Here is a 14,300-nt window from a genome sequence, read left to right as displayed (position 1 = left end):
TGAATTTTGACACACCAACCTCAAAAGGTTGCCCAACACTGGCCTAGCCCTTACTGTTCTTCTCTCTTGGAACCAATACAGAATATTGATTCTAAGACAGAAGGTAAGGGTTTAGGGGGAAAAAAAAAGAATTTCATTGCATGCCAAAATTGCTAATTATGACTCCCTTCTAGATGTTCCATCAAGATTTAATTTTTCAGAATGAATAATGATTAACTTTTCATCAGAGTACAGAAGAGAAGATATCTAGTGGCAGGAGGAAGGAAGGAAATAAATAGTTATTAAGTGCCTATTAAATGCCAGGTGCTTTACAAAGAATATCCTACATACGTCTCATAACATCCTGGGAGGTGGGTGCTACTATCCCCATTTTACAGTTGAGGAAAGAGGCAGACAGAGATGAAGCAACTTGATGAAGCTCACACAGTTATTATCAGAAGATTGATCTGAACTCAGCTCTTCCTGATTCCAGGATCAGCACCCACTGTGCCAACTAGCTGCCTCTAACAGCTTGTTTTAGCTATGCCTGTATGTGTATATATTGGCATGCATATTATATGTAGTTTTATTGGGGGGTGTATGCACAAATATATTTACTCTGTGCACATATATGTATATGTATAAACATATATCTATATTTCACTCTGTACAAGTTTGGGTGTGTTTACACTGAGAAAATAGAAAGTAATCTAAGAGATAAAGGCACTAAACCCAAAGAAGGATGTGGGGAAGGAAGGTGGAAACCAGGAAAGGCCCCCTACAAAATGGAACATTGATGTAAGTTTTGAAGGAAGCTTGAGCAACTAAAAGGGAAAGATGGAAAGGGAGATAATTTGAGGGACAGGGGACCATTAATGCAAAGGCAGGAGACAAACAATGGTGTATTTTATTAGAGGAATCATAAATAAACCAATATTACTGGATTGAAGTACATGGAGAGAAGTAAAGAATAAAAAGACTAGAAAGGTATAAAGAGGTCAGTTATGAAGAATTATAAATGTTAAATAAAGGAGTCAATTTTAGTTTTGGAGATAATTAGGAGCTACTGGAGCTCACTGAGTAAGAGGCTAGAATGGCCAGTCTTACTCTTTAAAAAAAAAATCACACTGACTGCTGAGCAGACAATGCTTTGGAGTGAGGAAAGAGTTGAGGAAGGAACAACTGTTATAAGGCTATTACAACAGTCCAGGGGAGAGGGGAAAAGGGCCTGATCTAGGCTAAGATTATGGGAATGGAAAGAAGGGGATATATATGAAAGTTATAGCAAAAGTAGAAATAACACGATTTGACAATGGATTCAATATGTGGATTGAATGAGAATGGAAGGTCAAGAAGGATTCTAAGTTTTCCAGCCTAAATAGCTGGAAGATTGTAAACTTCAATGGCAACATAGAAGTTGGGGAAAAGGGGAGGATTTAGAGTCAAAAGAGAGTAAGTTCTTTTTTTGGAGATATTGAATTTGAGATGTTAGTCAAGTCCAAGATGCCCAAAAGACAGTTTGGTAACATGGTACCATATCTCAAAAGAGAGACTTTGTTGTTGGTGGTGGTGAGCCACATCCATCTCTTTGTGACCTTTTGGACTATAGAACATTATTACTGTCCATGGGGTTTTCTTGGCAAAGATTCTAGAGTGGTTTTCCATTTCCTTCTCCAATAGATTAAGGCAAAAAAAGATTAAGTGACTCTCCCAGGATCACACAGCTACTAAGTGCCTAAATTCAGATTTGAACTCCAGTCTTCCTGATTCTAGACCCAGCATATATCTATACACTGAATCACCTAGTTGCTAGGAAGAGATACTAGGATTTAATATATTGATCCGTGAATCATCTGAAATAATATCAGAACTGGTGGGAATTAATTAAATAACCAATTGTCATAAAATAGAACAAAAAGAGAAAAGAGCCTAGGATAGAGCCTTGCTGGATATCTATAGTTAATGAAGCAAAGCACTTGGAGCAAAAATAAAAACCTGATCAGAATGTCTTGTTTGTTTCCAAGCATCTGAAATATAGCGGAGCTAAAATAGTCTGATGAGGTCAAGCTTGTATAATATATTTTGTACTATCCTGAACTCCCAAATCACTAATTTCATTTTCTTTGTTTCTTTGTTTCCCAAACAACTTGGAGGTGGTTATGGCAACTTATTTTGTTAAATCTACCAGTCTGCTATTCTTTGGAAACAATCCTATTTCTTCAGGGTCAATCAGATGAAGACAAAGCAAGTGCAGTAGATGGAAAATAAACACCTGGTTTCTAATACTACTTTGGCTATTGTTTAGCTGTGTGACTTTAGGCAAGTCACAATTTCCCTGGGCTTCAGTTTGCTAATTCTCCCTTTCAGGATCTTATTGCTTCAACGAAACAGACCAAGCAAATACTCAATCTATTAAAAAAATTATTGGACCTGAAATTTCACTGTATAGGGAACTCCTAGTCAGAAATTTCTTCTACCAATACAGATTATCATCTTTTCTGCAATTTATAGTCTCAATCATTTGCCTAGGGTAAAAGAAGTTCAGAGACTTCTATAATTACACTGCTATTAGTATCAGAAGTAGAACTAAACTCAGCCTTTCCCTGACTCTGATATCAACTCACAGGATGTCATATTACTGCTTGATTTTATTTATTTATTTATTTTAACCCTTAACTTCTGTGTATTGGCTCCTAGGTGGAAGAGTGGTAAGGGTGGGCAATGGGGGTCAAGTGACTTGCCCAGGGTCACACAGCTGGGAAGTGTCTGAGGCCGGACTTGAACCTAGGACCTCCCGTCTCTAGGCCTGACTCTCAATCCACTAAGCTACCCAGCTGCCCCTACTGCTTGATTTTTAATATAATACACATACACACACACCATTTAAGACTATAAGCCTCTCTATAAATAGACTCTCTGACTCTGTCTGCATGTCTCTCTGTCTCTGCCTCTCCCTATCTCTCTGTCTCTTTCTGTTTCTCCATCTCTGTCTCTGTCTCTATCTCTCTGTGTTTCTATGTGTGTGTGTATATATAGATGGATAGACAGATTGACAGACAGACAGACAGATAGAGAGAGAGACAGACAGACAGACAGACAGACAGATAGATAGATAGATAGACTGATAGATAGATAGATAGATAGATAGATAGATAGATAGATAGATAGATAGACAGACAGATAGACAGATAGACAGACAGACAGACAGATAGATAGATAGAGATAGAGAGACAGACAGACAGATAGATAGATAGATAGATAGATAGATAGATAGATAGATAGACAGATAGACAGACAGATAGACAGACAGATAGACAGACAGATAGACAGACAGACAGACAGACAGACAGACAGACAGACAGATAGATAGATAGATAGATAGATAGATAGATAGATAGATAGATAGATAGACAGATACCCAGAGATAGAAAGATAGAAATACAGAGAGATGAGTGGATAGATAGATAGATAGATAGATAGATAGATAGATAGATAGATAGATAGCAAGCAAAGTGGCACCAATAGGTACAGTCGGCCTGGAGTTAGGAAAACCTGAGCTCAAATTCAGCCTCAGACACTTGTTAGCTACATGACCCTGGACAAATAACTTAATCCTGTTTGTCTCAGTTTCCTTATCTGTAAAATGTTCTGGAGAAGGAAATGATAAGCCACTTCAGTATTTCTGCCAAGGAAACCCCAAATAGGATCATGAAGAGTCATATAACATGGAAAAGACTGAACATATCTCTCTCTCTGAATATATGTATATACACATATATGTATATATGTCTATATTTATACATATGCATAATACTATTTGTATTATAAACATTATATACATTTTATGTTATAGACAACATAAACATTGTAAATATTATATACATGTATGATTACTTTATATTATCTATAGCATGTGTGTATATTTTAGATATATATAATATATGTGTGGATGAATATATGTATATGTATTTCTATATGTATATTTGCATCATAGGGTACATGGATATTGACCCCCTACTCTTTTCTCTCTCTGGCCTGACTTTCTCTCCCAAGTGGCACTTCTGCTGGCAATTTGGAAGCTCCTAGAAGGATTGGGCATGAAGCCTACAGCTTTATCTCTTAGGGTTTTAAGGGCAACCTGGTAGGGGGAATACCCTCCAACTATTTACACTACAGCTCCTGACCACTCCCTAAATGTGCTTCCCATTGAACAAACTGGCCAAAGTGAAACCATTTACTCTCAATCTTTAAACACTTACTTTACAGGTACACAGTAACAACAATATTGTATTGGTGACCAGCTGTGAATGCCTTAACTATTCTGACCAATACAATGATCTAGAATGTTTCTAAGGAACTTAGAATGAAAAATGCTATCCACCTCCAGAGAAAGACTTAAACATACTTTTAAAAACTTTTACTTTTAAAAATTTCTGTATTATCTTTTGTTTTAGCAGGGATGTTTTCTTTTGAAAAATGGCTAATATGTAACGGTTTTGCATGATTGTGCATTTATAATCTCTATCAAATTGTTTACCTTCTTAAGGCCCGGGCAGAGGTAAAAAGGGGAAAATTTAGAATTCAAAATTTAAAGAAAAACAAATATTAATTTTTGATATTTACATGTAAGTGAGAAAAAATAAATTAAAATTAAATGTAAAAATAGAAAAATATCCTTTAAACATTTCTATAATAGAAGACAAAATAAGAATAATTATAACCAAATAATCTACTCATAACCTGCCATTACTCTCCTAATACACATTGTGTTTATTTGGAAAAGTGGGCATAAATTTACAAGATCATAGCAAGGAGTTACACAAATAGGGAACACATGTGTCTGCAGCAACTTACAATTCTAGACTGATGGTCCTAAAGTTCTTGTCTCTTTAGGGAATCATATAGAAACTTTCTGGGCCTCTTTTTCTCTCATTTGGTGTTTTTTTTCTGATGGCTTCTGCTCTCGGGCCAATCATCTTCTAGGCCTCTCCTCTTTACTCCTGGTTAGAGCTACTTCTCTCCTGGATGTCTTTCTTTGGGGCTCCAGAAATTGTATTAAATTCAAGAAAATTAAAATCTTAAGCCTGAGACATGCAGATTTTTTCCAGGTCTGCTTCCTTGGTTTGTCTCTGAAGCAGCGTAAGAGTCTTTCAGCAAAAGCCAGAAACTCTAACCCTAGAATCTTCAGAATTTCTCCAAGTTGGCTCTCTGTTGTATTTTAAGGGATTTCTACTTCTTACACAATACAGAGGTGGCAATACAAAAGAAAAACCAAAGCTGTCTTCCTCCAGTCCGTTTTTCTAAGCAGCAACTAAGTGGCTGTACAAAGCTTTTATTCCATCAATTCGGTTTTCCAAATAGCACATGGAAGTGCAAACTATAAAGTCTGTTCCCAGACAAGACCAGATTAGAACAGAAGACTGTTTTGTCAGACCCTACATAGCACTCTCAGTCCTGGTTTTAACGTCTTCTCTGACCCATTCAGAGGACTGTTCTTGATCATTTAACACTGCTATAAAGCAGGGGCTCTTGTGCAAAATGGCTCTTCCATGAAGAGAATGAAAATTTCACATTTGGGCCACTAAGTCACACAGGAAATATATATTTCCTAGTCACGAAACAGTTATAGGAATTAAGATTTCTCAGCTATGACTCCAAAGACCTTATATCAGTCATATGCAAGCTAAATGCTGGCAAATAGGCCACTTTGGTCATCTTTTCTCAATTAGTTTCTTTCTCTGAGGTCTTCTTTTTCCATGCTTCTCACGCAACCATCAAAGGTTTTGAAGATTCATATTAGTAAAATCGATGGTGTTCTGGTAAATATTTTTAAACCCTTATCTTCTTGTCCAAAGTCACACAGCTTGGATGTGTCTACAGCCATACCACTACATATTCTCCATACAACTACAATGATTAAACTATCTGGAAATTCTTCTCAATTCATACACCTTCTCCCCTTTTCATTGAGTCAGAAAAAAAAAAGTAATAATTTTGCGGGATCTCCTGTCTCCAGGCCTGGTTTTCTATCCAATGAGCTATCTAGCTGCCCCTACTTTTAAACATTTAATGACTGGCTGTTTCACATACTTTTAAATTAAATTTGCATTATTTTAATTTTCTCCAGAACAGGATGAAGACCAAGTTTCCAAATTTTAACAATTTTGTCCAGGGTTAATCCATCTGTGTGGGGATGGTCTGCCCTTATCCTGCTTAACTCATAAATCAGCTTTCTAACTGAACTAATTCTTCCTCTCTTGGAACCCACTTTCCTCTTCTCAACCCACACATGAGTAGAGACTAACAGAGGACCATGAAGGTAGAAGTAACAAAGGGTAGTCTCAAGACCACCACAGAGGGGAATTTCCACCCTCTCTCCAGTCCCCTTATCTGGCCACTGCCCTGGGCAGCATGTCCTCTCTCAGATTGTGACTAGACTCTCTCGAATGCTTCCCTAACAGAAGGATTTCTCTGTGCTCTTCCCCAGTGTTCCAGGATGTCCATGTGATGATCTTCACTGGATTTGGCTTCCTCATGACCTTTCTGAAAAAATATGGCTTCAGCAGTGTGGGCATCAACCTGATGATTGCTGCTCTGGGTCTGCAGTGGGGCACCTTCATGCAGGGGATATTGCACCACCACAAGAAATTTGAAATTGGAATCAAAAGGTAAACATAACTCTTTATCATCTTCTGGTATTAGATGAGAGTGTATTTTGCATGGTTCACTGGAAAGAATACCAGAGCAGGAAGGAACTGAGTTGGGTTATAAACCTGGTTCTGACATTGGGGGTTCTTAGAAAAGGCATTTTTTTCTCTCTGGGTCTCAGTTTCTACACTGGTAAAATGTGAGGATATTATACGATTGTTCCAATTGTTAGTGCCTCCCTTCGAAGTTATTTTCAATTCCTTTTGCAATTATCTTATATATTTATCTGTGTGCTTATTGTATCACCTCAATAAACCATAAATTGTCTAGGATAGGGACCACTTTGTTTTGGTTTGGTTTTTAGCCTTAGTTGCCCTAGATCCTAGAACAATGCCTAGAGAGTAAAAGTGCTTAATTAATGCCTAATGAATTAAATTGAATTTTTTCTAAGGTCTCTTCCAGTTCTCAAATTTTATGTCTGTGATTCTAGATTCTGATTGGTTTGTATGTTGCTGGATATCTAGTTTGTATATTGTTTAGTGTTCTTCATCAAGCTGGAAAGGTCCCTGGAAATCACATCACCCAACTCCCACATTTTACAGCATGAATCTAGGGAGTTGAAAGGACTGGTCTGGTCACAGGACTAAGCCAAGACTGCAATCTCCTAATTCAACATTCTTTATGATGAAGGTCATTGCTGTCCAAGGATACAGAACATTGTTTTGTTATGATAGGCAGATATATATATATATATGTATACATATATATATAAAGAGAGACTTGTATGTTGTAAACAAATGCTTTCAGGGGTACAATTTGAGGGGTAACAAAAATATCCCAAAGGTTCTTCCACAGTATAAGAAATTCTCATATTAGATACTCCTTTGGGTTTAAACCCCAGTCTCCTGTCAAATGCAAATATGTTAACTTACTAGGTTTCTATATTAGATCATCATATACCATTAACATCTCAGTGGAAAATTCATTTATCAGATTAATAGTGACTAGAAAGAGACTCTGAGGGATGAGAACACAGAACAGAAACAGTGGGAGGTAGCAAAGTATACTAGATTGAGAATAAATTGGATTCTAGTCCTAGTTGTTGTTTTTATTTCTGCCACTATAATATTATATGACTTTTAAAAAGTAACTTTATTTCTCTTAGCTTCATAGGATCAAAGGTTTAGAACTGAAAGGAACCTTAGGGATCATTTACTCTAACACCTTCATTTTATAGATAAGGTAACTGAAGCCCAGAATGGTGAAATGATTTGCTAAAGCTTATATAGGAAATCAGTGACAGAGCCAAAAGATTCCTCTAACTACAAACCTAGTATTCTTTTTATTGTACTTTGCTGCAACTTCCTCTGCTATAAAATGAGATATTAGATTAGATATTCTCTTAGGTACCTTCTAATTCAAATATTTAATGGAATTAGACAGGGTGTTTTTGTTTTTTTGTTTTATTGCAGTATCAGGAAGTCCAAAACTTTGGAGAAGGGTTACTTTGAGTTCCTCATGAGAGATTAACAGAAGGAGAAGAATTCCATTATGTCCCTTCCCTTTTCCAATTTTCTTTCTCTCTTTCTTCTCTCTTTCTCTCCTTTTTTCTTTCTTTTTCTATTTGTTTACCTGCTTATTATTTCATTGTTCTCTCCAGCATGATAAACGCAGACTTCAGTACAGCCACAGTTTTGATTTCCTTTGGAGCTGTCCTAGGCAAAACAAGCCCAGTGCAGATGCTAATCATGGCGATTTTAGAAATCGCTGTCTTTGCAGCCAATGAATATCTTGTTGGTGAGATACTAGAGGTAAGTCTTGGGAGGTCTCAGATATAAAAATTCATACAATCTCTGTTGGGAGGACCCTCAGAGGCAATCTAGTACAACCCATGAATTGAAGAAAAATCCCCTCTACACCATTGCCGTTAAAGAGGTTATGTAGCCTCTCCTTAAAGACCTCACAGTGAGCAAGAGATTATTATTTCCCAAAGCAGTTATTTCCATTTTTAGATTGCTCTAATTATGAAGTTTTTCTTTACATTGCATGTTTATCACTTTCATCCATTGTTCCCAGCTCTGGCCTCTGAGGCTAATTGAACAAATGTTTCCAAATAGAGAAACTTGACTTTTTGCCAGTAGGTCATTAGAGGTTAGCATGTTTTTGTTTGTTTGTTTGTTTTATTTTGTTTTCATAAAGATTGTTTCCCCTCTTATAGGCCACTGATATTGGAGCATCAATGATCATTCATGCCTTTGGAGCTTATTTTGGCTTGGCAGTAGCAGGTGTCTTATATCGGCCAGGTCCCAGGAGAAGGCATGACAATGAAACGTCTGTATACTACTCTGACTTGTTTGCTATGATTGGTAAGGAGACATCAAATTTTCCCAGTTTTACCTTGCCTCAGGGAGAGAAGTCTATGATATCTAGAGTGATTAATGTGATAATATTATTCAAATAATTTCAGTTCATATTGTTTAAGTTCAGTAGCTCTTAACCTGAAAGTTGTGAATGTTTCAAATATTCAAATGTATCCATATACATGGATACCCTAAATATATATCCATACATATGGATAGATATTTTATTTCAATATAATTGATTTTCTTTGTAACACTTTGTATTTTATGAATTTAAAATATGATTCTTAAAATGGGTCCATAGGTTTCTCTAGACTGCCATAGGGATCTATGACATATAAAAAGACTAAGAAGAGGCAACACAGTGCAACAAAAAGCATATTTGCCTCAGAATCTCAAGATATGAGTTTAAATGTTAGCTCTGAAAGTAACCAGCTATATGACTATGAGGACTCCCAACCTCTGTGACCTTCAGCTCCACCATGTATAAAATTAAGAGTTTGATATAGATCATCCCCAAAACCTCTTTCAGCTCTAGTACCTGTAATGCTCAGATCCAACTTAAGAACAATGTGTTGAATTAGATATTAAGAAAGATACATTGATAGTTTTGTTTTATTTTGTTTTTTTTAATCTCAGATCCCAAGGATCTTTCAATAAGAGAGATATGACTTCATAAATAAACATTACACCATTTGGGATATGAGAATGCATAAAAAGAGGACAAGTGTCCCTCATATGGTAATGGCTCAAAAAATTGCCATTTAAAACAGAATCCTTATGACATTAAGCAATACAGTGTTATGGAAAAGAGCCTGCCACCAAGCTACTTTACCTTGCAGTGCCCCCAAGTAGGTAAGTCTCTGAGACTAAATTTCGAAGAAATTACTCATCTGCATTGGTTGACGGAGTTTCCTTAATGAAGTTTCCTACACTAGTGAAATCACAGGTCTAAGACCCACAACCCATACCCCCACCAAAAAAGAAGCCCACAGGAATCTAAGAATGTTAGATAATTGCTCAAGGCCAAGCCATCCTGCTCAGCTGTTTCACTTCCAGGATTTCACTCACCAAGTGGAAGTTTCTCCTCTCCACCTAGCAATCTTCATCCCCCTTCCCCCAAGCCAAGAATGCACTGGAGCCTACTTGAGTCCACTGGGCTTCCTCTATACCTTGGCCCCTGATAAGAATCTCTACTCCTGTCTACTCCTGACCACATTATTCTAGAACCACCTGCATAAAATATTGTTACTTCATATTAAGGTTGTTTTTTTCCAGTTGATAATATTTGTTGTGGTAAGCCTATACAAAATGTTATGAGGTAAGGTATGAGGTAATTTCCAGCTGGAAAGATTACAAGATCCTTTGCTTAAAACAGTAAGGATGTTTGGAGGCTAACTTCAAAGAAACAATCTCCACTTTTTACCTGAAGAGGCTATAACCTAAGAGAGTTAAAATGACTTACTTATAATGAGAGTCAGGACATGAACAGACAACCCCTAGTTTCATATTCAGTTCTCTGTCCCCAGAATCAGCGTGCCTCCCATTAAAGGAGGTTTTCTGGAGGACAGTCTCAGTGAAAGATGCACAGCAATCTGAAAGTAGCCTGGGGCAAGGCTGTTCAACCTTTTTTTTATCATTGATTCCTTTGGTAATTTGTTGAAGCCTATGGATTTCATCTCAGAATGTTTTTAAATAAAATAAAATATTTAGAATTATAAGGGAAAGCAATTATATTGAAATATGGTTGTAAAATATATTTTATATCTTACAAATAACATATAAACATATATTTAAATATAATGTATTTATATTTGAATGTCTACAGACTGCATGTGAAGAATCCATGGCCAAGAGGGACAGGAAGACTTGGATTCAATTCCCTTTTCTAAAAGAGTTTCATGCCATCACAGATTAGAGCTAAAAGGAATTTTATATGTCATCGAGTCCAAACTCTTAATTTTATAGATCAATAAACTCAGAATGATTGATGTTAAGTGACTTGCCTAGGCTCACACAACTTATAAATGTCTGAGGCAGAATATGAATTCAAACATGTTGACTATGTGCCCTTTGTCTAGTTAGTTAACTTCTCAGGTCACCCATACATCATTATAAAGTCATACATTGCAAAAGAGGTAATTATGTACATTGGTAGAGAGAGCCTTCCCCTGGAAATTCCCTAAAGCAATAAAATCACAATTCCAGGCTCTAAAAGGTGGGGGAGCAGGTAGAGGAGACATTGTTGTGCTCTAGGAAATGGGGAGATGCATAAAGAATTCTCTCATACTTGGATCTAAGATTTGAAATATCCTCTAAAAGGCAACATATTACATTGGAAAGAGGCAACCTATTATACTCTCTCTAAAGTCAGAGGACCTGGTTGAAGTTCTGGCTCTGATGTTTTTGACCTGTGTGCACTTGGATAAGTCATTTCTTCTCTCTTAGTTGGAGTGTACTTATCTATAAAATAAGGGGTTTGGACCAGAGGGCTTCTATGGTCCATCCTAACCCTAAATCCAATGATCTTTTCCATCAGAGCATGAAATTGACTGCAAGTTCTCAAAGGTCATACCAGCAAACTCCATAAGGACCCACAATGTTGAAAGGTTTCAAGTATATGTCTAGCAATGGATTGTCTTTGAGGATAGATCTAACTAAATTTGGTGAGGGTGGTGAGTTTGGAGCCATAGCTTTTTCAAAGGTGATATCCCAAGTTACAAAGGAATGGAGATCTTCTTTGGTAGAAAGAGCAACCATGGATCCCTGAAGTACTAAAATATTTTTAGATAATAATATTTACTTTCTTGGCTTGCAAACAGGCACACTTTTCCTTTGGATGTTCTGGCCCAGTTTTAACTCTGCAATTGCTGATGCCGGAGACCACCAGTACAGGGCAATTGTGAACACATATTTCTCCCTAGCTGCTTGTGTTCTCTTTGCCTTTGCATTCTCCAGCCTTGTTGAGCATCGTGGCAAACTTGATATGGTAAGCATGAGAATGGTCAAAAGGAGAGTGCAAACTGATACAAAACAGATTGTACTTGCCCCAGTGGGTAAATTCTCCTCTAGGAGACCCTGGAAAATGGTCTTTCGGCTTCTTTCTTCTCATGCCAGCCGGGTTGGAAGAAAGAAGGGAAGGTTTAGAGAGAGAGAATATATCTTGGGCAGTGGTACAGTACTTGGTGCTTCAGTGATATACAGCCTTTTCAAAAACAGCCTGCAATTCTTCAAGGCCTTAATTTCTCTAGCAGAATATTATAATATCCTAGACTATAGAATTTACAATACTCAGCTAGCTTTTTTGATCAACCAAGGTTGAAAAGGTGTTTCCACGCTGTGGGACGATCAAATATAATTGACTTTACTAGTGAAAGCAATGTAATGATCTAGGATAATCCCGAGGGACTTATGAGAAAGAATGCTATCCACATCTAAAGAAAGAACAGTTGGAGAAGAAATGCAGAAGAAAAAGTATGATTTACCACTTGTTTATATGGGTATATAATTTGGGGTTTTGAATTTAAAAGATTATTACAAAAATGAATAATATGGAAATGGGTTTTGAGTGATAATGCATGTATAACCCAGTGGAATTGCTTGTCAGCTCTGGCAGTGGGGGAGGAGAGATGGAAGGGAGAGAACATGAATCATTTAACCATGGGAAAATATTTTTAAAAAATAAAATAAGAATTATATTTTTTAAAAAGGGGGGAAAGAAAAGGTGTTTCTAGAGTAAAACAACTGAGAAAATTTGAGTCTTTTAGGACTTCTGTTCACCCTCCCCTACCCCATTCCACTGGATCTACTCAAGGTTTCCTTACTATCACTTCCTAGTCTAAGCCCTAGTGATTGATTGCCTTAGTCAGCCACCAACAAGAAGCATCATGGAAATCAGATGTCAATACAAGTGATGGATCCTTTGTAAGGAAATTACTTTATGAATAAATACAAAATCATAAAAACATATTGGAAATGGAGCACAACTAGATGATTCAGTGGATTGAGAATCAGGCCTACAGAAGGGAGGTCCTGGGTTCAAATATGACCTCAGATGTTTCCAACTGTGTGACCCCAGGCAAGTCACTTAATCCCCATTGCCTAATCCTTACTGCTCTTCTATCTTGGAACCAATACACAGGATTGATTCTAAGACAGAAGGTATGGGTTAAAAAAAACAACAACAACAACATATAGAGCAAAGCTCGCTCTACTGAACATAAAAATATATTGGGCAGATAGGTGACCTAGAGGCAGAGCACTGGACTTGGAGTCAAGAAAACCTGAGTTTAATGGCTGTGTGCCCCTGGAAAAGTCATTTAACCTCTCTCTGCCTCAGTTTTCTCATCAGCAAAATGAGAAGTTGGACTCCACATCCTCTATGGTCTCTTCCAGCTCTAAATCTATGATACTATGACCTTTGAGAGTAGGAACTATTTCATCCTTTTTTCTTATAACCCTCAGCACCTACTCTTATGTCTGGTACATAATAGGTGGTCATTAATGTAACAAGTGTGTCAGAAGAAAAAGTAATCTATTACATAACATACATTCCCAAAAGCACACTCTTTTTTCTTCAGAAGATTATCATCTCACTGCTCTTATACTTTCTTTATTCTACACAGGTTCACATTCAAAATGCAACCCTTGCAGGAGGAGTAGCTGTAGGTACATGTGCAGATATGGAAATCCAACCCTTTGGTGCTATGCTAATTGGTAGCATTGCTGGAATTGTCTCTGTCCTTGGGTTCAAATTTCTGACAGTAAGTATGAAATAAAGTGGGACTCAAGCTTTGATTCTTTCGTCAGCATTGGGGTTAGGAGATCATTGGCAACGTTAAAAAGCTTATTTTTTTTAATGGATCTGTAGCCTCCTCCTTATAGATTCCTTTCCCACTGGGTCATCCACCCCATTTCAGGTGCTTCATGGTTTCTAGTTCTCTCTTATTCTTCTTGATGTCAGTAAAGGATATTAGACATTTACACCTTAGGGCAAATACATTTTATTTAATTTGTTACTTGTCCTAAATGATTAACATTTTTAAAATTTTAAAGGCATTTTCTATGACGCAAGAAGTAGGAGAAATCAAAGTGGGAATCATGGACCAGAGAACCTTTATTAATATCTCTGAAGTTACCCCCGCCTTACCCACTACTAGTAATGCTAGATTTATATATCATTACACTCTGGTCCTCTGGATTCACTGAGTTTCATGCATGCATGGGAGAAATAAGTTGTATCCAAGGCTTTATTACTACAATTATTTATTGCTACAGAAGAGCTCACACCAGAATCATAACTGCTATAGGATA

General features: G+C 37.0%; 1 protein-coding gene across 1 annotated transcript in view; it reads left to right on the top strand.

Annotated features, from left to right (window-relative positions):
- Positions 1 to 14,300, top strand: part of RHAG (Rh associated glycoprotein) — a 38,327-nt gene that overhangs the window by 17,010 nt on the left and 7,017 nt on the right. Inside the window, exons 2-6 of the mRNA XM_044673303.1 lie at positions 6,467 to 6,647; positions 8,288 to 8,438; positions 8,846 to 8,993; positions 11,810 to 11,976; positions 13,613 to 13,750. Coding sequence (XP_044529238.1) covers positions 6,467 to 6,647; positions 8,288 to 8,438; positions 8,846 to 8,993; positions 11,810 to 11,976; positions 13,613 to 13,750 — 785 coding nt within the window. The remainder of the gene's footprint in view (positions 1 to 6,466; positions 6,648 to 8,287; positions 8,439 to 8,845; positions 8,994 to 11,809; positions 11,977 to 13,612; positions 13,751 to 14,300) is intronic.

Source organism: Gracilinanus agilis, chromosome 4, assembly GCF_016433145.1.
Source record: "Gracilinanus agilis isolate LMUSP501 chromosome 4, AgileGrace, whole genome shotgun sequence".
Lineage (NCBI taxonomy): Eukaryota > Metazoa > Chordata > Mammalia > Didelphimorphia > Didelphidae > Gracilinanus > Gracilinanus agilis.
This window is presented reverse-complemented; position numbering and strand designations above follow the sequence as displayed.